We start from the raw sequence: 26045 nt of genomic DNA, 5'->3' as shown, positions 1-26045 counted from the left end.
GCCATTTCATGTTGTCACTCTTCTCACACTTGATTTATACAAGGAGTTTTAAAATTAACAAAGAACTACACTAGTACTTCCTTCTCAGAGGCACTCTGTTGCGCTTTCAAGAAATACTCCTCTGCCACCAGAAAGAGAATTTTATCGGAAGTGTACTGTTAATATGTGTTGTGTTTTAAAAAATGCAATTAAAATGTATGTACCTTTTGGAGATCCTGGCACCTTATTTTATACTGAAAGCGCTGTCTTGCCTCTTAAAAAGTCACCACGGAGCAATCTGATACTTCTGTCACAGAGGTCCTACTTGAAGATTGTTCTTGAGACCACTTCTAACAAAAGCTCTTCTAGTCGCTGGTTTCATTTTTCCATGCCTCCAGAGGCCCGTGTGCATTCTGCTAGACAGGCCTGCTTGTCAAGAAGATTTTTGTTCAAACGTTTCATATGCACACCCCCACACCCATATGCACGGGCGCATGCTCGTGGGTGCACATAGCTATGGGCAAAGGGCAGAAAAAAGGGTTGACTGTCCTGGCAGCAGGGAAGATGCTGGGTACCGTAAGAACAGAGCTTCTCCAGTCTGAAAACTACAGTCTTACATACGAAAGCTGAATCCTTAGGCTCTTGATTCACCTTAGGATGGAAATTCTCGCCAGCCCAGACCTGCACATTGAAACATACATGACTTCATTTTCAGACAGACTTTTTTTTTTCCAGGCTCCTTAAGCTTGCCAAGTAAATGATTCCTCTGCTGATTCTGCAGTTTCCAAGTACGGTTTTTTGCTCTGTGCCATGTCTCTGGAAAATATCCAACGTGTCTAAATCATGTAATTAAACCCTAGAAGCTAAAGACTGAGAACTACTGACTCTTTGTAAGATATTTCTGTTTTAGCATACTGATGTTTCTCCAAGTTACTGTAAAGCTTTCAAATCTCCCTAAATGACCTGATCTCTCTCCCACTTACAGCAAAACACTCACATGATATGAATCTGTTTGGCCCAGCTGACCACTTCAGAGGCAGTGTGTAGGATACAGACGCCTGTGTGGAAGCCTTTAGCATCAGGCTTACCACAGGTTCTCTCAGATCCTGGGGATGTCTGCAAATGCAAGCATGGTTCCTTGGCAGAACTCTCTTATCTTCCTAACTATTCTCTAAAAAGAGAGTGTGATGTCACAAGATCACAGATGTCGCAGTATTACAGATCCTTCCGGGCAGGTTTTGAATAATTTCAATTTGGAAATTCAAACTGGACTGTTGATAAGACTGTTTGAATTTCCAAATGTTAGGTTTAGCTCACAGCTAGGATCAATTTCATTCCAGTACACAGAATCTGGAATGCTTTCTGCACCAGGAAGATGTTTGAAATTACTCCTTCTTGGGTTTGAGCCAGGAAGAAGCTGCTGGAAGCACAGCTGGATTGGGATGCATGCCTGCAGTTGTCTCCCAGATGGTCCCTTCCCTTTCTAATGTCAGTAGGCTTTCAGCTGGTGCCAGCAGCAATGGGGATGCAAATACATACTGACATTTTCACTTTTCAGTGAGTTTGCTAATCCCTTTTGGTGCATGTGTTGTCCATAAAGGGGCTAACATATCAGCAGTTACCACTGGCATCACTGTGGTATCAGGAATGGAATAGTTCTGTTGAGGAATGTTTGTTTCATTGCTACTACAGAGAGTATATAGTGGTCTTCTCCTCTTCCAGTATCTCACCATGTTAGAAGTACATAAAGATGTTCTAATGTGATGTGAGAACAAATCCTGGTGACCTGAGTGTAAATCAGCAGTGTTAAAATCTAGGGGATAGGTAGAAGCTTTGACAGAGGGAATTTTCTTAGTTTGCACGTGCCTTGTTCTGCTGGGACATGTATGTGGAGTCAGATGCTGAAGAGTAATTAGTCTTCATTTTGAGCCTCACTGTAGCTACCTTTTTGCTTGGGGCCCCAGGCTGAGCACCAGAAAGACATTTGGTGCAATAACGTAATGGGAATGATGCATGACTTGTGCTCCTTGTTTCAGTCAGAAGTCCTCTTAAGTCAGACTGCAGGAATGGTGTTGACGGTTGTGTGTTTCTCATGGATAATTTTACCAGTCTTGAATTAGAAGAGGCTCTGGATGGTCTCAGAGAGCTGCAGGTTCTTGGAAGAACTAAGGACATCTTTGGGCAGAAGATGGAGGGCCATGAAGGTAGGGCCAGAAAAGGCCAGGAAGGGAGGTGAAGCACCTCTCCTGAACACAAGCTGAAAGACCTGGGATTGTTCAGACTGGGAAAGACTCTGGGGTGACATTCTTGTGGCCTTCCAGTTCCTAAAGGGGATATAAGAGAGCTGGAGAGGGACTTTAGGCAAGGACCTGTAAGCAATACAATGTCTGGGAAAGACATCAGAATTGAAGGGTTAGTGTAGAGGAAGAAATTCATTACTCAGAGTGGTGAGGCACCGGAACAGGTTGCCTGGCAAAGTTGTGGATGTCCCTTCCCTGGAAGTGTTCAAGTCCAGTCTGGATGGGGCTTGGAGGAACCTGGTCTAGTGGAAGGTGTCCTTGCCCATGGCAGGGGGTCAGAATTGAATGGTCTTTAAGGTCCCCTCTGACCCAAACCATTCTGTGATTCTGTGAAATCAAATTAGTGACTAGATCCCTGTTACCTGAGAAGAATCGCTTAAAAATTTTCTCTTAAATAGGTTCTTTTGATTATGTCTAATGCGTTACCCTCCAAAAAATGTGCATGATGACAGAGTGTGAAGAAAGTAAATCAGTCTCTGGAAACAGAGTAAAAACAAAAATGTTAAATTCTTTAAAAGAATTAAGCTAAAACAGATCTTATTCTGTTTGATAAATTAACACCTACTGGACAGTCCTAATTGAAAGGATCAGAGTAGAGTCTGTTGAATTGTACATTTCCTGCTTCTTTTGGCTGATAGTCTGTACCATGCCAGTGTTGAAAAGAGTTGTGTATATGGAAATCAGAGTGGGAATGAGAAACTTGCCCTAAATCCTTGGAAAAATCTTTTAAAATTAGTTTTCAGATTTTTTTTTTTAAAGGCTTGGCCTTCCCCTCTTCCACTCAGATCATAGTGTATCAGCCTGGCATTTTCTACTTTTTTTCTTTGGTGCCTCTGAACCTGTGGTGTTGAAATTGGACAGTCCCTGACTTTATGGCACTAATGCAAATGCACAGAGACCATTTGTATTTGACTGCGTGAACTTCTCTGCCACAGCACTGATGAACTGGGAGCTCAGTGAAGAGCAACAGAAGTGATTAGGTGACTATAGGGAATTTTTAAAACGCTATTAAAAAGCACTAGCTTACTGATGAGTGAAAAGGATTTGCTCTGGAGTAGAGTACCTAAAAGACTATTGACAGGATCCCAGGCAATGTGCTGGCCAAAGGGAGAAAACTGGCTCAAATTGCCCAAAGTAGATGGGTTTGGGGTCAGGATTAAGGTGTCATTTCTTCCAGCAAAGGTCCACACAGATTGCACAAAGTCATGGAAAGCCCTGTTGCTAATGACATTTAAAAATATGACTAGGGAACTTGAAAAAAATACACCAACAAAAATCCTGCAGTTGACATGGGACTGTAGGCCAGATGTTGTCTAAATAAAGGTGCCCATCCCCCTCATTTCATTTCTATTCTTACAGTTTTACCAACAGCTGGGGGAGGGACTACCTTCCTGACAGAAAATGTACCTTGGATCTGCTCTGTTACAACCAAGACTGGTTGATATCCTAGGAAAGGAAGTGGTGTATTGTGTTCACTCCATTTTAAATGTAATCCTTTGGTTTTGAGGTTAGATGTGGATGTAACAAGAGCAGTGAGCCCCAGCATCCACACTGAAATATAAATAAGCCTTTGAGACACTGAGGAAGCAGGATGAACTCTGAGAATTATGTGTTGTTGCCTTCATCTCTGGCACAAAAAATAATACAAACATGCATTAGAAATAGATGCTATGAGCCTGAAAAATATTTCTACCGTAACCTGCTTGGCCTTCCCTTTTCCTCTTAAGACTATTTCTGTTCTGCTGAAGTATTAGTGGCACATAATGTTCCCATTTCCTGAGGGTGGAAACATCAAACTGGAAATGCAGGATGGAGGAGGAGGGAAGGACCTGAGAACACAATTGGCTGCTCTTCAGGCTCTGCCAGTGGCAAGTTCAAATTTTTGGTGGAGCTTTCTAGCCCACTTTTGCTACACATGGGCTCCTTCTGATGCTTCACTGAACTCAGGTAATTGTTCCAAGCAGTCATTGCCATTCAGATCACCTCTTGTTTGCAGCCTTTATCTGACTTCTTTTCTTCAAGCTACTGTTTGTGCTTCAGTTCGCTCTCGATTGTCTCGTAGATGACATCCAATTTTGGGCAACCTGATTCCCAAAATCTGGTTGAAGCCTTGAATCAGCATGAATCATTAGTGTTTTTCTCTAAATAAATATATAGATGTTGACAAAAGTTAAAACGAACTTCGTGTGAAAGATCTAGTGAGATGTTTCTGAAGTCCAACAGAACTTCTGTAGTGTCTCTTCTTGCTTAGTTTAGTCATTTTAACAGTGAGACCAAGACCCTAAGAGGAAAGACAGCTGAGTCTGAATGAATATTATGGATTTCAAGTCTTGAACTGAAGACAGCAAAACTGGAGAAACCATCTATTTTCTCAAAGTCTTTCCAGAAGTTCTAGGTCTCATAGTTCTTTTCTCTGTGTTCTCGAGAGATTGCTACGAAGGGAGCTCCCTAATTGCCTGTTACTGCAGAGTGAATAACACCTCCTGCAAAAAATGGCTGTAGACAGACTGTAGTAAGTGTTGGTGTGCACTTTTCAGAGTATGACCAGTGCAGTGCAGGGTTGTTCTGTGATGTTTTAGTACCTACACATGAATATGAGACTCAGACTAATGGTAGAACAGACAGAATTCCCGTCTAGGCAAACAGTGGTCATAAAAGAATGAAGGCTGTATGGTAGAACTCTTCTCTGAGCCATCTTCTCCCTCCCTCATAGCTTCCTAGTTTTGTGCATATATTTCCACATCAAACGCTCTAATTTACGTGCTGGAGCTAAAGCTTGTATATTGTACAGCCTGTTGGTGCAGTCAGCAAAACATAAGGGAATCAGCTTGACTGAATATAATTTTTTATTCTCACTACCATTTGGGGAATGTGTTATGTTACAGCCCTCTGTTGGGCCAACCTTATGAGTTCAAAATCTGGTATTTGTAATTCTGTGGGGTTATAACTAGATGGGAAGTACCTGGTAGTCATCTGCATGGAGTGAAGGTAGAAGAGTAGGTTTGGACAGCAAGGTCAAAGCTTGCTGCGAAAAAGTGAAAAAGTGAGTAAAGTGATTGTGCTTCAGTGCTTTTCTGACTTGTTTTTTTACATAGGAGCATTCTTGCTTCTCTTAACAGGAATAAAAACAGTGATGATAAATAATGCTAGTAATTAAATAGTTTTAAAAGTAGCCTCTATCTGCAAATGCATGAAGCCAACAATTTGTGAACCAAGCTCTATGACAGCCCAAGGCTGTGAAACTGATTAAAATGGAAAAAAGTAGTTTTAATTAACCCTTAAATTATGAAGCACATTCTCTGAAAACCCAAGCTGCCTCATTGAAGCCAGACAGGAGGTTAATAAAAAGAGCTGCACTTAAATTGAGATGCTTTAATATTATTAATCCTTTCTGTAATCTGTTTTGAAATGACAGTTTCTCCCATGGAATGAAAGGCAATTTCAAAATGATGGGAATTCCCATAGAAGAGGAACATTATCTTTTAACCGGCTGTCAAGTGCTGCTGCTATATCCCAATAGACAACATAACCTTGGATACTGGGAATACGAATAACATGCATTTTCTGCTTATGCTAAATATTTCTTACTGTAAAACCCTCATGAAGTCAAAAGCAAAATTAGAGATGAAGACAGTAAGCATATTTTTGCAAAAAAATGAAGTTCTTTGCTGCAGCTGAAGAAAATATTAATCCTTACTAAAGGATTTTGCAAACTGGTCCACAATGAACAGCTTAAGAAAAGTATTTTCAGCTTGTTCGTTTTTCCCCCTCCATTGTATCTTTTGAATGTTTGTGCGTGGATCTTGGTTCATGTATTTCTAGGCATGCCATGTAAGGCTACATTCTTAAGTTACAATGGGAGAGAGCATTAGTATAAAACATGTCTTTTCTTAGACTTATTCATATCTCAGTGTTGCAAGCCACTCTCACTTTTGCTCCGGCTCAACCCTTCAGGCCCTTGATTTCTTTTCCAGTGTCCTCAGAGTGCCTCTTAAGGCTGTTGTGCAGCTCTGTGTCTGGGCTGTCAGTGCAGATTTGCAGTTGCATTTGCAAACTTGGTCAGCAAATGTCGAGGTTATTTTTCTGATTTGTGGCATTGCTTGTCTGGCCATTGCAAACACTGTGCTTGGCTTCTTTACCATTTTCCACCCATCAGCAAACAGAACTTGGTATATAATAACTTTAATTTCACTTGAAAAAAAAAAAGCATGATCAGCAGTAGACGAGGACATGATTTTTGGGACATTCTCTTTACGTCACTGTGGTGGTTTAACCCCAGCTGGCAGCTGAGCAGCACACAGCTGCTCGCTTAGCCCCTACCCTCCCACCCCTCCCACTCCTCAGTGGGATGGGAAGGAGAATCACAAAAAGGTAAAGGGCATGGGTTGAGATAACAACAATAAGAACAATTTAATAATTGGAATAAAGTGACAACAATAATAATAATGGTGATGTTGTAGATGATGATGGAAAGGAAAGGGAGAGAGAGTCATAAACTGCAAAAACACAAGTGATGCTTGCTTGGTGCAGTCACTCACCACCCACTGATGTATGCCCAGCACATCTCTGACCAGTGATCAACAGATCCTGGCCACCTCCCCTCTGTTTATGTACTGAGCATGACATTCCTTAGTGTGGAATATCTCTTCAGCCTGTTCGGGTCAGCTCTTCCTGGCCATGCTCCCTCCCAGTTTCTTGTCCATCTCTTCACTGGAAGAGCATGGGAAATTGAAAAGTTCTTGATTTAGAGTAAGCTTTACTTAGCAACAACTAAAACATCTGTGTTATTAAGAGTATTCTTAATCCAAAACACAGCACTGTGCCAGCTCCTAAGAAGAAATTTAACTCTATCCCAGCCAAAACCAGGACAGTAAACCATTCTTTGTTTAATAACCATTTGTGAAGATGTCTTATTTCCCTTCCCCTTTTAAATGCTGAAATAGTATGCATCTTTCTTCTTGTTTTTAGACATCTTCTGTTATGAAATTTCAGTGAATTTTGGGGTGTTTAAATAAACTTAAGTTGTATCAGAGAAGGAAGTGTCAATTTTCAAAGAATTTTTAGTACCACAGATTACTTTCACCTAGAAGTTAATAATGTGGTGATCTTCAGGGGTACTTGAATCTTGTATTCCAAACTTAAATTTCAGTGCTTAGAATTTTGGAAATACAACATTTTACACAGTGCTTGACAAAGGTTTGCAGCTGTGCTGTAGAGTTTGTGAATTGCATATTTTTTTTCCTCTCTGAAGCCTTGTGTCTTCCTTTTGTACAAATGGAAGTATAATTGTTGAAGATAAATTATACTTGAAGTTGACAACATCATGTTTATTTCTACATAGATGAAAGTGCAGGGACCAATGCACAGTTGTACTGAGAGAAGTATCCTTAGGAATTAAGAGTAAAATCAGCAACAGGACAGTGAAACCATACCCACTGGGTACAGTTGTCATCTTCTCTTTCCATCAAAGAAGATAAATGTGATGGACAGCTGTTAATTCATTTCTCCCTCTTTGCACAGTCTCCTTTATTTACAGTATGAAAATTCAAAGGGAGTAATTTCTGTATCACTTCAATTCCTGTTATGTTGTAGAAGATTTTCTATCAGGCAACTAATGGATAACATAAATTAACAATTAAGTTCTTCACATTTTTCATTCTATAATGCTGTTAATATTCTAGAGCTGGGATTTTGCTTCCAGGTGTTAATGTTAGAAACTTGACTATAATTGCCAATGTTTCTTTGAAAACGATACAAATCACTATAAAAAATGTCAATGAAGTCAAATCTTGTAAGGGGGGAAGAAATTGTTTTCAGAAACCTAATTGTGTTTAATATATATGTAATTCAAGTATATAATAGATCGAAGAAAGAATCTGTATCTTTAATTAGATTTTTTTTTTAATTGCTGTAGTTTAAAGAGATCAGTGTCCATCTTTGTTAGGCATAGCAAAACATGATGTGGAGGCTTTGAGAAAGGCTCCAGGAACAGAGGGCAGCTGTGAATGAATTTTGCTTAGGAAGAAAGACTAGATTTACAAGCTAAGCTGTAAAGCTACTCTAGCCAAGTATATGTCATGGCACACAAGAGAGATTTAAGGGAAAGCACTGTAGTTACCTAAAGAGATGCTAACTTGGCCTCCTGTGTGCGTTGGGAGATGGCACAGAGGCTTGGAATGTCCCCAGATACCTCCGGGCTGCACCTGGGGGGGTCATTGTGAGGGAGCTGTTCAGCTGTCCATAGCTCCCTTTTTTAATTAGTGCAGATCTTCGTTACCTGGTGAACATGATTCAGCTCAGTCCACTGACTGTAGAGGCCATTTGAGTGATTATGCTTCTAAGTTGGGCACCCTACTACAGCCTCAAGGGTTTAATAAAAATTCATGAAAATAAGAGTCTCTGTCTTCCCTTTAAGAGCTATGAAAGTTCTTAATTTGAGTCCCACTAGGAAATGCATAATCAGAGCATGGAAGATCAGCTTCAGGACTCCTGGTGTTTCCATGATAAACAAGGAAATAAATGCCTTTCTTTGGAGAACATTCAGAATCAGCTTTTGGAGTGTCATTGTATACTTAAGGGATCCCAGGAGACACAGACACAACTCTATGTAGATAATCTGTAGGAAGCAAATGGCAAGCCAGCTAGAAGAAATATTTTATGAAGCATGCTCTTGAGGAAGTATTCCTTTAAACTTAGTTATACAGTTCATCTAGAGTGTTTCTCTCAAAATTAGATTAATCAACTGAACAGACTGTAAAAAATCCACAAGGGTTTTTTCAATAAATTCTACTTTCGTCTCAGATATTTTCAAAGTAGTTTGGAGTCATTAAAAATAATCTCAATTAGTAACACAGGATAAAAGGATATACAGCAGCTATCAAAATGATCTATTCATTTAATCAGTAGTTTTTCTGTGGTGCTTTATGTGCCCCAGTAATAGAATTTTTGAAGAAAACACATTAACTTCATTACATTAAAACCCTGAGCAATAAATTATGTGTTGCCCCCCCCCCCCCCTTCACTTCCTGTTTGGGGTGTAGAAAGATTTCTATGAATAGCAGTTATTGTAATTATTGTCTAAGAAAGAAGGTAGGCAGTATTATGTCATGCTCAGGGTGCTGGACAGGCGCTGAGTGACAGCTTTTCACAGCAGCATTGTGAAATTTATCCCAGTGAGATGCGTGACCACTGCTGCAAGGGCATCCCAGTGGCAAAGGAGCAATTAGAGTAGGACAGGACTGGGGCCAGCAAAGGAGGGGGGGGCCTTTTGCTTGATGCGTAACACTATCATGATTCCCTACTGATCGTGAATGAGAGGTATTAATTCCACTTTTTGTACTCTGCCTAAATGTGATGAATCAGTGTGCAGCACAAATTAATTGGAATAGTAGTTTATTGACTCTCCCAGATGTTGTGCTCATTTATCTTTTTAATGGCTCTTGCTGAGAGATAATACTAAGCTGATATGAGTCACAGTGCAAAATGTGCAGGAGGAGGAAAGACTGTGTTTGCAAAGGTACAGCATTTTCTCTACCATGGAGAATTCTTGAGGTGCATTTATTTTGCACCCTAGATCCTTTGTGTGAGGAAGAAGTATGACAAATACAGGGAAAATTTGTGGAATGAAGTATAGCAGAGGGCAGGTAGACCCATATAATGATTTCTTCTGTGAAATAAGCCTAGAGGAGTCAGTTAACAATGAATGAGGAAGAAGCATTGTTCCAGTGGGAGGAAACAAGATGATTTGGAAAAGTTCTTGGAACAGATAAGAAGAATTAAAAGCATAAAAAATTTGGCACTGTTATGATTTCAGCTTCTATTAGTAGAACAATATAAAATACGTAAAAATACTTTGTTGTACAAGGATAGACATCTTTCCAAATCTGTTAGAAGTTCAGAATGGGGATTGGATTAATTCCTAAAGAGATACTAAAGTGAATTAAAGGGGGGATATTGTCTAGTAATCTTTGTCTTACATTTGTGGATACCGGAGGAAGAGGAGGGAAGTGGGTCACATAGAGGTCAGGCTTGCAAGTTATCTGCTCGTAGCACCTCTTCCTGGCACTGGAGACACAGAGAAAGCTTGGCTTAGGAGGACATTCATCTGCTTCTGCATTTTCTTGTGTGTTGAATTGTAGAACTCAAAGAAACAGCTATATTCAGGCCCTCATATTTTCTCCAGAAAGCTTGTGCAGTACCTGAACAATCCTAGCTTTTTTCTTAATCCAAAATGCATGCCTGAATTCCTCCTGTGGAAGCCACACAAGATGCATGGTTGAGATGAGTGGGTAATGCTATTTGATGTCAGGTCCCTGTCAGAGGGAAATAGGGTCCCTGTACTTTACTTTCTGATCTGTGACTGCATATTGTCTGTGTAGTAAGTTAGAATGTGGTTCAGTGAAGATCTGTCCAAAGTTTTATGATTGGAGTCAAAAGGTTGAGAAAAGGAGGGGTTTTGTTCAAAGCTTAGGTCCACAAGAGCCTGTGGCCAGCACAGAATTAACACAGTTCATCTAGCTGTCACTGTTTTTGATCAGTCTCAGAGTGCCGTGCACACCCCAGAAGAATAAAAAAGCAGTCCATTCTAAAGAGACCCCTCTTTGGTTTGTCACTTGCATGACCACCTTCATCAAGACTCCAGACATATATCATTGGGGTGCTCTAAAATAAGTGACTGCACAAACCTTGGAGCAAACCTGCTTCCTTTAAAAAAAAAAACCGCACATGCAGTGGTGGAAGGGAATTCTCGATTAATGCTGACCTGTTTAGCAGCACTGGTGCCCTGTGGCCCTTCAGGTGTCATCACTGACAATGCTTGAACTTTGAGGGAATCCTTTATTTGCATAAAGAAGCTGCTGCAAAGCTGCTGGCTGCATGAAATGCTTTGCCACAGCATGGGTACAGCATGGGCAGACAGCAGCGCTCTTTGTGACAGAAATCTCACAAGCACAGAGCTGTACTACTGTCAGTTGTTTTAGCACATGTGGGAGCACTGTCACTATCTCTTCTGTAGCACTGAGCATCATTTGCCTGGAGATGGTACTGAAGTGTTCCCACTTTAGGATTGAGTTCAGAAAAAGTGAGAAATTACGGCACCAGCCCTGTCTGGTGAGAATAAACAGGACTTAAACAGTGCCAGTCAAGCCAGGCATGCTGTTTCACATTCAAGGCTTTCCAGCTGAAATAGCTTGTGCTTTCAGTCTTGGGTAGAAGAAGCTTTGAGGGGCTTGGCAAGAGCTGACTCTCTTCTGTAGAGATAGAAAACAGAAGAGAGCAAAGGAAATTCTGACTACATATAAGGAAGAAAAAAAATCCCCAGTAAAAAAAAAAAAAGAAAATTACCTAGTTCAGCACTGCTACAAAAGCCCCAAAAAACTTGAGGAATCTCCATCCTTGGTGGTGTTCAAAACTCACCTTGACAAGCTTCCCAAAGAACTCTATTCCATTGCTGGTTCAGCTAAGAAACCAGGATTCTTGAAAATAGTGGTGGTGATTGTATTTATCTCTTTTTAACTGGGATCTCAACATAAATTTTGGTAATCTAAGTACCACAGTGATGGTGCCAAAGTAAACAGTCATGATAGCTTTGGTGAATAATGTACGGAGACAACCCAGAAACTTCTGTCTCCCATCTCTTGAAGCTTAGTATTGCAGTAAAAATAATATGGTAGTGGTCTTTTCTGACTGCTTGGGATCTTCACAGTTTTATAGGGTTGAATCATTAAAAGACATTTTGATCCTCAGGAACTGTCACTTCTCAGATGCTTTAGAATTTTCAGGACTTCCAAGGAGATAGAAATCATTCCACTAGCTAAGGAAATATATGCCTAAAAATAGGTTATCATAAGAGGATTGACAGCTGGTACATGAGTGGCAAGTTCATGTACTTGGAGGAGAGAGAGGGAGAGAAGGGGTATTTAAGGAAGTGTATTGAAGGATCCTGTGCACAGAAGATGTATTGCTTTGCATTTGGATTTGGAGGAGTGTGTGGAAAAGTGGATTCCATAGCAAAGAGAAGTAATCTTGCTGAAAGCAGTTTTGGAACAAGTAACTAGCTGAGGCGGCCATGGAAAGGTGCTTGTGTGGACAAGAGAAGAGGGTGGTTTGAAAGTTGGGATGGTTTGAGGTTTCTGTTTACGTAGTTTGGTGTAGGGTAGAAGTAGTAGGAGAACTGAAGAATGAAAGATGAGCGTCTTTGGGTGTAGGCAGATTCTGTACACATCAGGTGCTAGGGGGAAGGGCAGGGCAGTGGTTAGCAATTTAGGGGCTTGGTACTCTTTAATTCACAGAGGCTAGTGCTTCCCTCCTACTCTTCCTTAAATGCTTCCATAATGTTCTCTCTATCCTTCATTGTGGAGTAAGCATTTTTCATTGAGGTGTGGAAGAGGCAGAATAAAAAACTTTTAAAAACCCAGAAATTTAAAAAAAATTACCTTTTTTTATCTACTAAATCACAACCATCTTTTTTGTTTAGCCACAGTTTATTTTAGGGAAAATAACTGCCAGTTTAATCCAGACAAAGGCTGCGTGATTCCCCTTGAAGAGCAATGTAACTTTGGTGGGATACAGAGGAAACCAGGATAAGGCAAACAGATGTAAGAGAGATGTGCAGGTGAGGAGGGCAGCAGAAGAATAATTGGTTTCCTTGGAACCAGAAGTTTTTTTGTGTCTGGTTTTGTGTATTAGGGGTTTTTTTAGTTATATCTGTTTTGTGGTAATTTTGATGCTTTGGTGTGAGATCCAGCAGCTGAAGTGTATTTGGGTTGTGTTTTCTGCTCTGTGACTCCGAAGTTATGTGACATGAGATTATCTGAATTTCGAGCTGTTTTCAAGCCTTCTGCAGATAAATGAGTTTGCATTGACTGAAATGAAAGTATTCTTCAGTTTGTTTGACCTCTGTTTCTGCATTTATTTGCCTTCATTATGAACGCTAAAAAGTCCCCATCTCTTAGGACTTCACTGGTCTAATAAAAAGCTTATAAATATTATAATATTATAGATTGATTGGCAGTACAAATGGTGAGTATTTATGTCTCTATATAGAGGTGTCTTGCAGGCTTGATTTTGTTGTACCCAGTCTTAGTTTTGGTGGCTCAGGCAGCAGTCTTTTCTCCTGTTCCAGGAGACTGCTCTTGTGTGCTTGGGTAATTGTTTCTCTAAAGAAGGACTTTCTGACTTTTCACCCTGAAATTTTCTCCTTTTTGCAGTTGCATCCAGTGATGTTTTTATTCTGTGATGTGTTGTGTTGTATACATGCTTCATAAAGTAATAAGCAGTACCTGTATCCATCCTCACATTTAATTTTAATTTTTTCTCAGTAATATTTAATTATTTTTTTCTCTTTCCACAGAAGTCATGAATCAAATTTTTTGCCTCTTGCTGAGATTCCTTTAGTTGCCTTACTTTTTAGTGATGCCCAGAATGCCTTTGGTGCATCTGTCTTGGGTGCTCTAGGTTCTCACTGGAAGCAGCAGAAGAGAGAACTGTTCCATCCTGCCCAAATTTCTCTCCCTCTCCAGTAAAGCAAATCTAATTGCGCTCCGCTGCCTTTTTGCATGCTCCCCAGGCTGCTTTTTCCTCTGCTATGCCCAACTTGCTCAAATCTCCTACTGCAAGGTTTTCAGATAATTGCACTGAGGCTGCCCCTTTTAATTACAACTCTTCCCCCCTCCTCCCCTCTTTCAGCCAAGTTTTTGAGCCATTTTTGTATATTGCCTGAGACATTTCTCTTTCTCCTTAGCTACGCTTCACTGTCTCACTGAAGACATTGGAGCATTTTCAATGCTCTGCTCAAAGAGCACCTGAAGAAACAAAACATACTGGCTTTTTGCATGCAACCTACATATTACGGTGATATTTCTCTGGTGGGCTGAGAATTGGACAGATGGAGCTAGAATTACCTTGCTTAGCAAAATTGTTATGCTGTATTGATCTAATGCAGGGCTGGATTAGGCTACATGCTGCTCCCTTACTGTAAGATAAGCTTTTATGTCAGGTTCTTAATGGTGGTGGTAGAGTTTTGTTTGGATTTTTTCCCACTTAAGATAATAAACTTGGACTTGTGTGCTTTTTCTGGCTGTAATGCAGGCTCCCTATTTGACCTTAAATATCACAACGTTTGTATCCTCATGTACAACATATCAATGGGAAAAATACTGTCCAACTTAGTAGTGTTGTGCAGTCGTATGCTTGAAGGGACAAATGCCTGCATCTGAAATGCAGTTACAAGTGTGTCAGCTGTGCAGATTTGTGTTGGCAAAAACTCTCCTGTCATGGCTACTGCCCTGCAGAGTCCTTAAAAGGCAAAGTGTAAACTACAGGAGACAGAATTTGAAAAGCATACAGGGAAAATGGAATGGACACCTTCCAAGAAATGTTGCCAAAGATGCAGAAAGGTTCAGGACTTCAGTAATAGTACAGCCTATACTGTAGTAGAGATTAATGTTGATTTGGGAACCACACCATCACTGATGCCATGAAAGTCTCAAAATCTGTGTGTACTGGCAGTGCAAAAAAACACCTGTGACTGACTGAAGTCTTGAGGGGTGGGTATATGGAATATACTCCTTTTTACCCATATCTTGGAAGTAGTAAATGATGGAATGGGTGTATAAAAACTGTCAGTTTCATGTTAGAGTGACCTGATTTCTGTTTCTACCTTCTATTTTTTCTTAAACAGTATTTCTCTGCTAAGACCTCTGTGCTTTAACTTGGGAAGATATTAAAACACTTCAAGAAATCTCAGAGCATTTCAAGGGAGTGGTGTGTGCTTGTTGAAGATGGTGGTATTTACAGAGAATCTTCATGGATTCTAATGCTGGCATCAGTGCAAGAAGAGTGTCGGGAATGGGTTGGCTCTGGATGGTCTTCTTCTTTCATCTAGTCACCTCATTAGAAGGTAAGAACAGATGTTTCACATCAGCTTTAAAGAGTTTTCTGTAGAGGTTAAAAAGAAGAAAAGTGTGCTCTCCAGTATGCTTATATCCTAGTCTGAGCACATGTCTTTCTGTTTGATGGTTGATACTATCTCTTGGGATTTAAAAAGTTATTAGTATTGTTTCTGCTGGGAGAGGCAAACCCTCTTATGAAGGATCATTAGTGAGCATTACTACTAACTATCTCAGAAGTGACTGCCTCAAAGAAGAGATTTTTTTTTTTTTCACCAGGAGTAAGCTTCTTGTTTATACTTGGTGTGTATTTGATTCTTGTGTTTCTGTTCTTGCACCGTGTTTGCTTTGTGAAACAATCCCTGGAACATTTATACTGTTTGAGAAGACAGCACCCAGTGGCCTGAAATCAAGAGTTTTTGTCTCACGTCTGATAAACTTGCCACAATAGATATGGAGAGAATCTTTTGCATTAACAAGAAGAGGCAGTTCACATTCAGCTAGCAGAGAGAGGAGGGAGGAAGCACTGGAGGCAGGTTAGGGAGAAGGTAGGCAGGGGAAAAGAGGTGCCAAGAAAATGGTAGAAGAAAGAATAGATGATAGAAGGGAGGGTGATGAGAGCAGGAGATAAGATGGGAGCTATGGAAGAGAGTTAGAGAAGGGCAGAGGTGCTGTAAACAGTCCCCTTGTTTGTTCCAAGAATATCCTTGCAGCTACATGTGCTCAGTGAGCTGCACTGCTTTGTGATGAATGTTCATCTCTTGCATTTCTGAAAGCCGCTGAAAGAGGAGAGGAGGGAGAGATGGAATCAAAGGAAAGCAAGGAAAGACCTAGAGGAAAGGAGAGGATAGTAGTGTGAGATCTAATAAAAAGAGGAAAGCTTGTTAAAGCATCCCTTCTTTTAATAGGAGGGGAATACAGTGTGTGCGGGATGTTCAGAGACTAAATAATTGATGCAAGATTATGATGCAAATTCGTAAATCTCTGAAATTCTGTGAATTACTGATTTTAAAATTGCATTTAAAATTACTGTGTAACTGGTAGAGAAACTGAGATAGAAAAGGGGGGAAAATGTAAATTCTCTCAGCAAATATGAATTAACTGAGTGATGCCTGTACAAGTGAACATTTTTTAAATTCAGTGCTCAGTCCTGAAAGTTTGTAGAGATAAAAAGAGTTTAGAAAGTACTGTGTGACACAGCTTCACAGATCACATGTTGACCTGCCTGGATTGAAATAGGACAGTAAAACTATGCCTATGGAGAGGAAACAGTAAAGGTGTCCATGAGCCAAACTTCAACTTTCAGTTCAGGGTCAGGGGAGTCAGCATCTTCATTGTGACTGTACTGTATGGTCCTAAGTTTGCACTTTAAAGCTGATTTGCATCTCAGAGGTAAGTATTTTTGTTGTGGTTAAAAGTTATATAAAAATTATATGGTAAGGGAGGAAAGTCTGATGATAACTATGTAGAAAGCTTTGCTTTAGTGAGAGTTGTCCATAAGGAAGAAAAAAGGCCTATGGCTTGTTTGTTGACTCATTATTCTATAGAGCAGAAACTTGAAATTCAGGTTTCAGATTTAAGTTGAAAAATATAGGGAATATCCAGTGTGATCTTTAGTTTTTGTAGAGCTTCTTAGAAGTTTTAGGTGGGTTTTAAAATACATTTCACCTCCAACTAAAGATAATTGACTCAGTGGGAAAATCAATCAATCAATTCTTTCTAGTGTTTCTCAGGCATTTTAGTTAGATTTAAAGTCTGAATGTAAATCACATTTTGTCTCAAATTAAATGTTGTTCAAACTTTGAAATTTTCTAAACCTTAATGTTAGTCATTAAGAAAAGAGGGAGAAGATGTAGAGAGGAGAAGGGAAGTAGTCAGAAGATTCAGCAAATACTTCTTAGGCAGAATGTCTCTCAGACAGAAAGAAGGCAGCATGCTTTTACAGGACCTAATGGGACTTTAAACTCCCTCATGACTCAGAAGTAAAGAAGTTCTTGCAAGCAATTGAAATTATTTTGTTGGTATTGGTTTTAATGCATGAAAAGGAGACATTAGGGTGAATTTATTCACTACAGCCCTAGTATTTGAACACACTGATTTCACCAGGAATGAGCATGTCTGTGCAGAGTTTTCCTGACATGATTTTTAAACCAAAATAAAAGCCTGAATGGAAGCTTGAGGGAAAAATGTTTTGCAAACAGAAAACATTTATATACGGGGTTTTTTTAGCTTTATAAAAGGAAACACAATTGCACAAAAGTTTTCATTAAGATCACATTTCTCAGGGTTTATGGCTCTGCAAGAGTTTTTGAGGATTTGGTTTTGAGAGCATTACTTTTGAGCTACATACTGGGTGAAGTAATGGATTTTTCCTTTTTCTCAAAGCTACATAAAGAAATATAGCAATTTTATTTCTTTTAAAATCCATACACGTATGTAATCATAGTTTATCACTGAATATTTAAGTTAACATTTTAGGTTAACCTCTCTGATTGTAAAAGTTTGTGAGGCATAGAATTTAAGAATGCTTGATGGACTGCAGTAAGACAGGTGAGAGCAAGTGATAACTTGTTAGTGAAATAGCTCTTGCTAGGGCACTGAGATCAATTTTATGTGGAATATTGGTTTTGCTTTGATGGAGTTATAAATGTCCGCAGCTGTAAACACAAGCAGAGTTCATTTTCTAGAACTCATTAAATATGTTCCAAAGGAATGATGTTTTCTGTCTGTGATTGCATTTATTTTACAAGTTCTCAAGCCTGCAGAATAGCTGGACAATCTTTCTAACTATCTTCCAGAAATTCAAGATATAGAGAGAATAATTCTTCTGCTCTGGTAAAACCTCTTTGCATTAAGAATGTCTCTTTGGCAAAAGGGAATATGGAAGAAAAAAATGTAGTGAGATCAGACATTCTTATTTCATTTTCCTCCTATTTTTTCTACTAACTGGTTGTTGTCTTGGGCTGTTGAAAATAATGTATTGATTGCTCAAATTGGCTTGCCTTTGAAGTGGAGGAAGATATACCTTCCTCAGAGGGAATCTTCAGAGTGAGAAATACCATTGTCTTTTGGTTTATTATATGCAGTTTAGTATACACAAAGAAAGGTTTAAATTAGTGTCATTTTACTTCAGGGGGAAAAAAGAAAGTAAAATTAACTTTTTTGTTTGATTGCATGTGATTCACATGAGTTATTAAAATCCTAGCGAACATTTTCTTCACAGCTCTTTCCTGACGCTCTCCTGCATGCCAAAAACTTTGCCACATGCTTGGAAAGCCCAGGGCAGAGGAATATCCTGCTGTAGACATGCAGAACATGAATGAGACAGGGCTGGATGTGCAGCCTGTTTGTAAAGGGGGAATAGACAGGGGTTTATCCTTTTGGTCAGTCTCAGCAGCTCCATTTGATTCGTTTTCTTCCATAATAGATACCTGTGTAGTTCTTGTGCTAGGGACATCCCTGTTCCCAGGTTTGTACCATGCCCTGCATTAAATCTGCTCCCAGTCTGCTGCTTGGAGGCCAGTAGGACAGGAGAGACTATTCATGCTGCAATTAACACTGTTTATATTCAAAGCTAATTAAAGCTTCAAAGAAGAGGAATGGCATTCTTGTAATGCAGGGTCTCCAGGATTTTCAGTGTATGCCTTGGTAAAACTTTGGAAGACACAAGCTCACTTTTTAATGTCTATGAAAAAAAGCAAGGAGGAGAACATAGGTAAGCATAAAAAGTCATGCTGTGCTGTACTGAAAGTAGCTGGTTTGATGGCAGTGGCAGTTAGACCCAAGTTCTAGACTTAATAGTGGGTGTTGGGAGAATTAACTTCTTAAGCTGTGGAAGAGCAGATATTATATTGTATCTCTAGAAAAGTTGTAGATAGTAATTTAACTGGATTTCATATGCAAAGTTGGAACTTTTTTTATTTTAATTTCTTGATGCCTGCATTTTCTGACATCAGGAGTAGTGCAACATGCTAATCCCGGCAGTTTCCTTAGGGCTTTAACAAAAGAAAGGGGCTGGGAAAGAGAAAAATACACAATCATTCATAAAGCTTAAAAACTGTGTTACCTTGCAAAAAGCTGTGTATTTCCATATCCTACACCATTTGGCTGTCATTTCTCTCTGTCACAGATGGTACATAACTCCTGGTTGGAGTGTGAGAATTCCTCCTTGCAGATGACAACTTTGATGTTCTGATAGTGTCAGCATTTTGCTCTGACATAGCAAGCACTTAAATTGCATTATACTTCATGGAACTTACTAAACACATATCCCATTGATTCCAAATAGCTTTTCTGAAATTAATTGCATGTGAGAAGTAGCTTTGCAGAGGTAATAGAGGATCATTCATTGCAGGATTGGCATTATATCTTCATACAAGAAAAAATTCAAACTAATTTGTCTCACATAGATTGGTTTTATATATATATATGGTATATATTCTGTTATATTAGGAGGCATATTCTATAACTCTGTAGCTTGTTTTTTCATGCTAAGTCATAGCTAAACTTTTAAGACATTTTCTTTTAAAAAATAACAGCAACCGTTGTGGTTGGATAGTTATGAACAAGTAAGATTTTTTTGGCTATTTTTGTTTGCTTTTTTACTTGTTTCATCAACTCATTTTTGCAAAAATACTTAATACAGTTGCATATGTCATTAGCTATTGATACATTATTTACTTCACCACAGTTGCTGTTTGATTTTGGAAGAAGTTCTAGCGTATTTAAGGCTTCCCAAAGGTTTCCACTGTATTTTGTCTCCAGATGGTAGACCTCATGCATAAATGTATTTGTTTATATAAGTGATAAATAGTTCCTGATAAAAGGGTCTTCTCCCCATGCTCAAAGGAGCACAGAGGAACAGTGAAAGGCAGGGAAGCCTCAATAAGCTAACAGAGAAATAAATGCCCTGACCCAGCTTCTCCCAGAGCTATCAGAGGAGTATGATCAGTCCATGGGATGGGAATGAACCCATTAAGTTAAATCAATGGAAGTGCTCTCTGGAATGCCTTTCAGATTGAAGGAGATTATTGCCAACAGGGGCATGGTATTTATAATGGGATGTAAGGAAGATAATCTGCAAAATTTATTGTGTTTAGGGAGTAACTGTAGGTGTGGAAAGGGGTAATTCAGTGTGAGAAAGTAGAGAGATAAGGGGCCATTCATAAACACCAACTGCAGGTCAGTATGGCTGTCAGGCATCTGATCACCACAGTCTATCCTATCGTCTTAATAAATTTCATTTTTCACCATTAACCTGGGTGAGGGGGCTTTGTTTCACATGTGTGTATGTGTGTGTGTGTGTGCACATTTTTTTTATTCATATACCAGCAACTGGAGTTGAACCACAGGTCAGAGTGGCCCATAAATCAGTGCTACCAGCAGCTGAAGATCATGGAATGGATGAAAATCAAGTACTAGGAACTCAAGGTAGACCACAGGTCATAGGATCTGTGCATCTGTGATGTAAGCAGCTGGAGTGAGTGAGCTTGTATTAGTGAGTCTGTGATCTCTATAGCAAGCCAGACTAGTTTGATGGTAGACTTAGTGGGTTGGGAAGGCAGGGAAAGAGCAGAGTCTGGAGGAAGAATGAGATACCTATTTGAATGTGTGTCTATGAGTGAGACAAGTCGAGGGGTTTATCTATGAGGGAAGAACTATCAGGAGCTCCAGGTCAGCTATTGTGGTCACCATAAATTCCAGGGGTTTTTTGAGAGTACTGTCTATGTGTTGTGTATCACAGTGCACCTGGAGACAAGATGATCCCAGGGCAACTCCTGGGTAGGCTGAGTGGCAAAGACCACTTCATGAGAGATCCACAGAATAACAACCCAGGAGAGCAAACCCCCAGGGCTGCTCTCTTAAAACCCTGTAGCAGAGGATCCATAGCGTGCTTCTGTGTGTGTGAAGGGGTATATCAGTGAGTGAGCCTGTCTGACTGCTCACACCAGGGGTGGGGCTGTGAGCTCCAGGTGCCAGCAGATGGAGAGACCACAGATGTAGAGGTCAGGAGGCTAAATCTTTAAGGACAGTTATTGCAGAGATCTGCATTGTATATAAATGCATATACATTTCCCACTAACAGACCTTAATCCTGACCAACCAGAAAGAGGAGCAGGATGAGGCCACTGGTGGTGCTGTTTCTGTTTGCATGACTGGTGAGTGCTTCTGTCTGTGTGGATCTTTGTGGCTGGCCATTCATGGATGTGCAGTGCCTGCGTGTGTTTGTGTGTGTCTGTTGGGAATACCCACCTAACTCTGCTGTTGGTTGTGCCTGGGGCCATGGAGCTGCAGCAGCCTGGCTTGTGTGAGGTTACTGGATTTGACAGCTCCTAACACTATTTTTGCACAAGCCCAGGAAATGCTTTGTCTTTCCAGCCTTCTTGGAGAGCATTCACACTTTTCCTGCTTTTTCAAGGAATGAGTTTTGCTGCTTGGGGCATTCAGCTCCATAGCAAAGCAAACTCTGAATGTTGCCTTTTACCATAGTGCCCTTTGCCTCTACCAGTGTACATTTGGATATATTCAGAATTCAAGTGGACAAGATTTGGAGCAGCCTACTGTTATTTAGCTTGGCCTTGAGTGGGGTGTTGGTTAAGATGACCTCTGTACCTCCCTTCCAGCTTGTTTCATTCTATGATTCTTCAGTTTTAGTAACAGATTCTCATCATACAGGTAAAGGGATTCTTTTACTCTCTTCTCAGGATTGACTCTCTTGTCCATGTCTGTAGTTTGCAAGGCTTTGGTTGTAGAATTCCCTCTTGCACCACTGCACCGTTAAGACACCAAGAGCAAATGTTCCTCAATCCAGAAAGCTGTTAGGCCATCTCTTCCTCCATGAAATTGTCTAAGGGTCAACCATCCTTGGGTGAATTGTCATCCTCTTGCATCAGGGGATCATTCTGTCTGTAACACATGTGCTTAAAAGTACAGGCAGACCAAAATCTGAAAATTATTAACATGCCTATTCTGAACAGCCTGATCTGTAATAGCAACTTCCAGCCTCCGCCCAGTTTTTCTGGATGTTGACATTATAGCATAATGTAGCCCAAGAGATTGGTTTGTGATGCAAATATAGAATAGTACTAGCTGAAGCATTTGGGATTTTTATTTTATCCTTTCTGGCCTGCAAGTACTGAGGCTACTCAAATGAGAGTTTAGATTTTGCAGAGTGTAATGAACCCATGTGACTCTTCTATAAAAAGTGATGTTTTTTTCTTTTTAGTTTAGGGAAGAGACATAGAAGATAATCTCTCGTCAGTTATTTTTATCTTTCTTGAAGTAAAATAACACTTGTAACATAAAATTGAAATATCATTCTTCAAAACTGAGATTAAACAAGGAGTGAAAAGAAAAATTGTAGAATTGTCGTAATTTCATGTATTTCAAAGCCTCTAGATTGCTCAGGTATCTTTCCTATTCCTCATTTTTAATGCAGAGTGAAATATTGCTCCAGTGATGCCCTGAGATACATCAATCAGTGTTTCCTCTAGCAGCAATCATAGGCTGGACTGAGCCTGAGTCTAACCTGATGTTGCAAGACCCTTGATTTTGAGCAATGTTGAAAAGATTTTTTCCAAGACGGTAAATTCAGCTGAACAGATCATTTTTGTCAGCACTGAAGAGCAGAAAAATACTGGTCTGGCTCAGCACAGTGAGGATGTGAAATGCTACATCAGTGCTAATGAAGTGTCAGAGTGAAGGCTGATACCTGTACCCATGAAGTCATTCATACTGTTAAATTATGAGCACAGCCATGGGTTTTTTTGGCCCATGCCAAATAATCTTGTCACAAACAGTGCCTACACATAGGTCAGAGGTTAGGATGGACTGAGAGGTGGTTTGGATGCAGCTGTGCACTTCTGTGAGGTTGGAATTTTTAGCCATGGGAACATGAACCATACTGTGCCTGTTGTCCTTAGAGCTAGAGAACAGTTTAACAGCTTGTTAGATTTATGAGTGTACATGCAGCTAGTGTGACAGGGATGTGATTCCAGGCATACAGCCAGTAGGAAAGGGAGGAAGAACAAACATAGTGAGGGACTTTTGGCCATAGGTTGCTAAATGAGATTTATGTACACAAAATTCTTGTGTACTTCTCTTAATTTTTCTAGTGCTTTCTGACTTAAAATATTCATTGTGAAAGGGACAGTTCTGTCTACTCCAGGCTGCCTATTTCTGTTTGCTTGTAAAATACTCACGTGCTTGGTAAATATTACCTTGCTCACTGGTGAGAAGTTATCTGGAGAATATGCTTGACATGGCAGAGCACGGGCTACTGAGCAAGTCTTCTTTACTTCCTTTCTTTTCCATTCCTTTCTCACTTTCTGTACGGCTTTCCATGCCCTGATTAACTTTTCTCTATTTTACTTTCTTCTAGAGTTTCCATGGGGTAGAAGCATTATACTTTGGTAAATGGGAGAGTCAGATCAGCTTAGAAAAAAAGGTTCTTTTTGTGTTGAAAAATGTCCTTGTGTATTATTTCAGCATATCAAGGCTATGTCTGGGATCCCAGTGGCAAAGTAATGACATGATACAATGCAATCTCTGTGCCAGACTGTGCAATTGAGAAGGTAATGGGCGTAGGGGAATGCCAAATTCCTCTGCTGCTAGGGCAGCCTGGGGAAGACTGTGCCTCAGGGAGGCATAGGCCTTTTGCAGATGTTCTGCTGCTCAGAGGGGCTGTCTGAGCTGAGCTATCCTTGAGAACTGAGCAGCTCAGAATTTCCTGAGGTCTGTTACATAATTTTAGGGGGGTTGTACTTTAGTTGTAACCAGTAGTTCTTTCCAGTTTTGGCAAGCCAACCCTGGTATTTTGCGCTGCTTTTGAATCAAGGAGCTGCATCCTCAGGGAGGTCTAAAAAGTATAAAATGTCTTCTAGAAACATAGGGAATATAGTTCAGGGACATCATTGAAGACTGGGGTCTGTATAAACTTGCTCACTTGATCACATCTGCTTTAGGATGAGCCTAGCCTTTCCTTTCTGATGATTAATGTGGAGTGAATCCCCAGGTGTATTGGTAAGGGTAATGACATAAGCAATCCATAACTGGAAATAAAAAACATTGAGGATCTCTCTCTTGCATAAAACATGGAACAATCATATTATAAACCTTTTCAAGGTTTAATAGTGGATCGTGAACCTTATTTGTAATCAAGATGGCTGTTAGGTTTTGGGTTGGATTTTTCAATCTGTTATTTGCAGTTTTTTGGGGTTTTTTTAAGCAATAAGATAGAAATATAAAAATGAAAATAAGCAAATAAAGATTCTCAGAATTTAAGAAAAACCAGTTGATTTATACAGTATATATCAACACATGTAAATACCTATTCAGCTGAGTCATTTTCTTTTTCTGTGTCCTAAATGTACAGAGTGAAGAGCACATGTGTGCATACCATAGTGGTCTCAGACCCTGACATTCTCTTTTGGAGAATACTATGTTTATAGTTTTTACTGTCAAAATCTCTTTTGTGTTTCTTTGTACCCAAGAAGAGAATAATTGTCCAAGAGCAGTTAAGGCTGATATCTGTCTCCAGTGGTAGATTCAATAACAATGGAAATGCAGACTAGTTGTGGGAATAAACTAGGCTTGTGAAGTTCTGCATGTACCCTACTCTTGAGCAGTGTAATAATACAACAGATTATTTAATACTGGAATTCCTACACAGGCCTGCAATGTAATTCCCAGCTCCAGAACAAAATTAATTCATTACAAGATCAGCTGGGTCATAGTCTTAAACTCCCAAAGAAATTTGGTTCCAGAGCTGGGAACAAACATGCTTTGGCTTTGTGTCCACACTTACATGTGCAAATAAAATGGGAAACCATAATTCTAATGAGACTGGCATGCATTCATGTAGCTCATCTTGTGTCCCACCTTTTCTTTTCCAAAAAGAGAGTGGCCTCATCTGAACTGCTTATTGTGATCATTCTGCACCATGCTGTCAGTGTGCTTATACTTTGCTTGGGAAAGTCTGGTGAGAATATTGCCAAGCAACTTGAGAATTGTAAGTTAGTATGATTATGTGCCCAGAGCCTCTGCCTTTGTCTTGACCTTTCTTAATTTATTAGTATGGACATAACCTGTCATATTTAGTCTCAAAACATGAATGTTTATTTTTTGGTGTATGGAAGTCCTTTACAAGACAATCTTGAGAGGAACAGATAAGATTTTTGTCTGGATTGGAATAGCACAAAATACTTTTTTTTATTTATTTTTTTAAAATACAAACAGAAATACTGCTGGATACAACTCAAGAGACATCAGAGATTGGCTGGACTGCACATCCTTCTGATGGGGTAAGCATTTACCTCTTCTTGTCTTTATGTCTGCTGGGAAGACATGCATGCATCTGTTGAAGAAAGGGAAACTGTGAGGCTTAGTTCATAGATTTTGTATATATGAAGAATTTGAACAGTGTTTTGCAAAGCCAGATAGATAAGAGAGAAGGATGCTTAGTGGAATGTTGTTGCCACCTCCTTACCCTCTTCCTTCCCCTCTGCTCTAGAGATACTAAAGAGTTCTCCAGCCACCCCTCCATACAAGAATAGAATAGAATAGAATAGAATAGAATAGAATAGAATAGAATAGAATAGAATAGAATAGAATAGTACCTACAATAGTCACCTAGTCCAGCTGCCTGACCAATTAAGGGCTGACCAAAAGTTGAAGCATGTTACAAAGGGCACTATCAAATGTCTCTTACACACTTACAGGCCTGGGGTATTGACCACCTCTCTAGGAAGCCTAAGCCTGTTCCAGTGTCTGACCACCCTCTAGGTAAATGTTTCCTGATGTCAATTCTGAGCTTCCCCTGAGGCAGATTTGAACCATTCCCATGCATCCTATCATGGATCTGAGGGAGAAGGGATCAGCA

At 39.8% G+C, this 26045-nt stretch overlaps 1 protein-coding gene across 4 annotated transcripts in view; it reads left to right on the top strand.

Moving 5' to 3' along the window:
- EPHB6 (EPH receptor B6) overlaps positions 1–26045 on the top strand; it is an 89628-nt gene that overhangs the window by 3699 nt on the left and 59884 nt on the right. For all 4 annotated transcript variants that reach the window (XM_085592146.1, XM_021548905.4, XM_085592156.1 and 1 more), the window contains exons 2-3: positions 14959–15177; positions 25403–25467. In XM_085592146.1, the coding sequence (XP_085448272.1) occupies positions 15084–15177; positions 25403–25467 (159 nt within the window). In that variant the 5' untranslated portion in view covers positions 14959–15083. The remainder of the gene's footprint in view (positions 1–14958; positions 15178–25402; positions 25468–26045) is intronic.

This window comes from Lonchura striata, chromosome 1, assembly GCF_050655825.1.
Source record: "Lonchura striata isolate lonStrDom1 chromosome 1, ASM5065582v1, whole genome shotgun sequence".
Taxonomy (NCBI): domain Eukaryota; kingdom Metazoa; phylum Chordata; class Aves; order Passeriformes; family Estrildidae; genus Lonchura; species Lonchura striata.
Note: the sequence above shows the minus strand (reverse complement) of the source record. Positions and strands in the feature narration are given on the sequence as shown.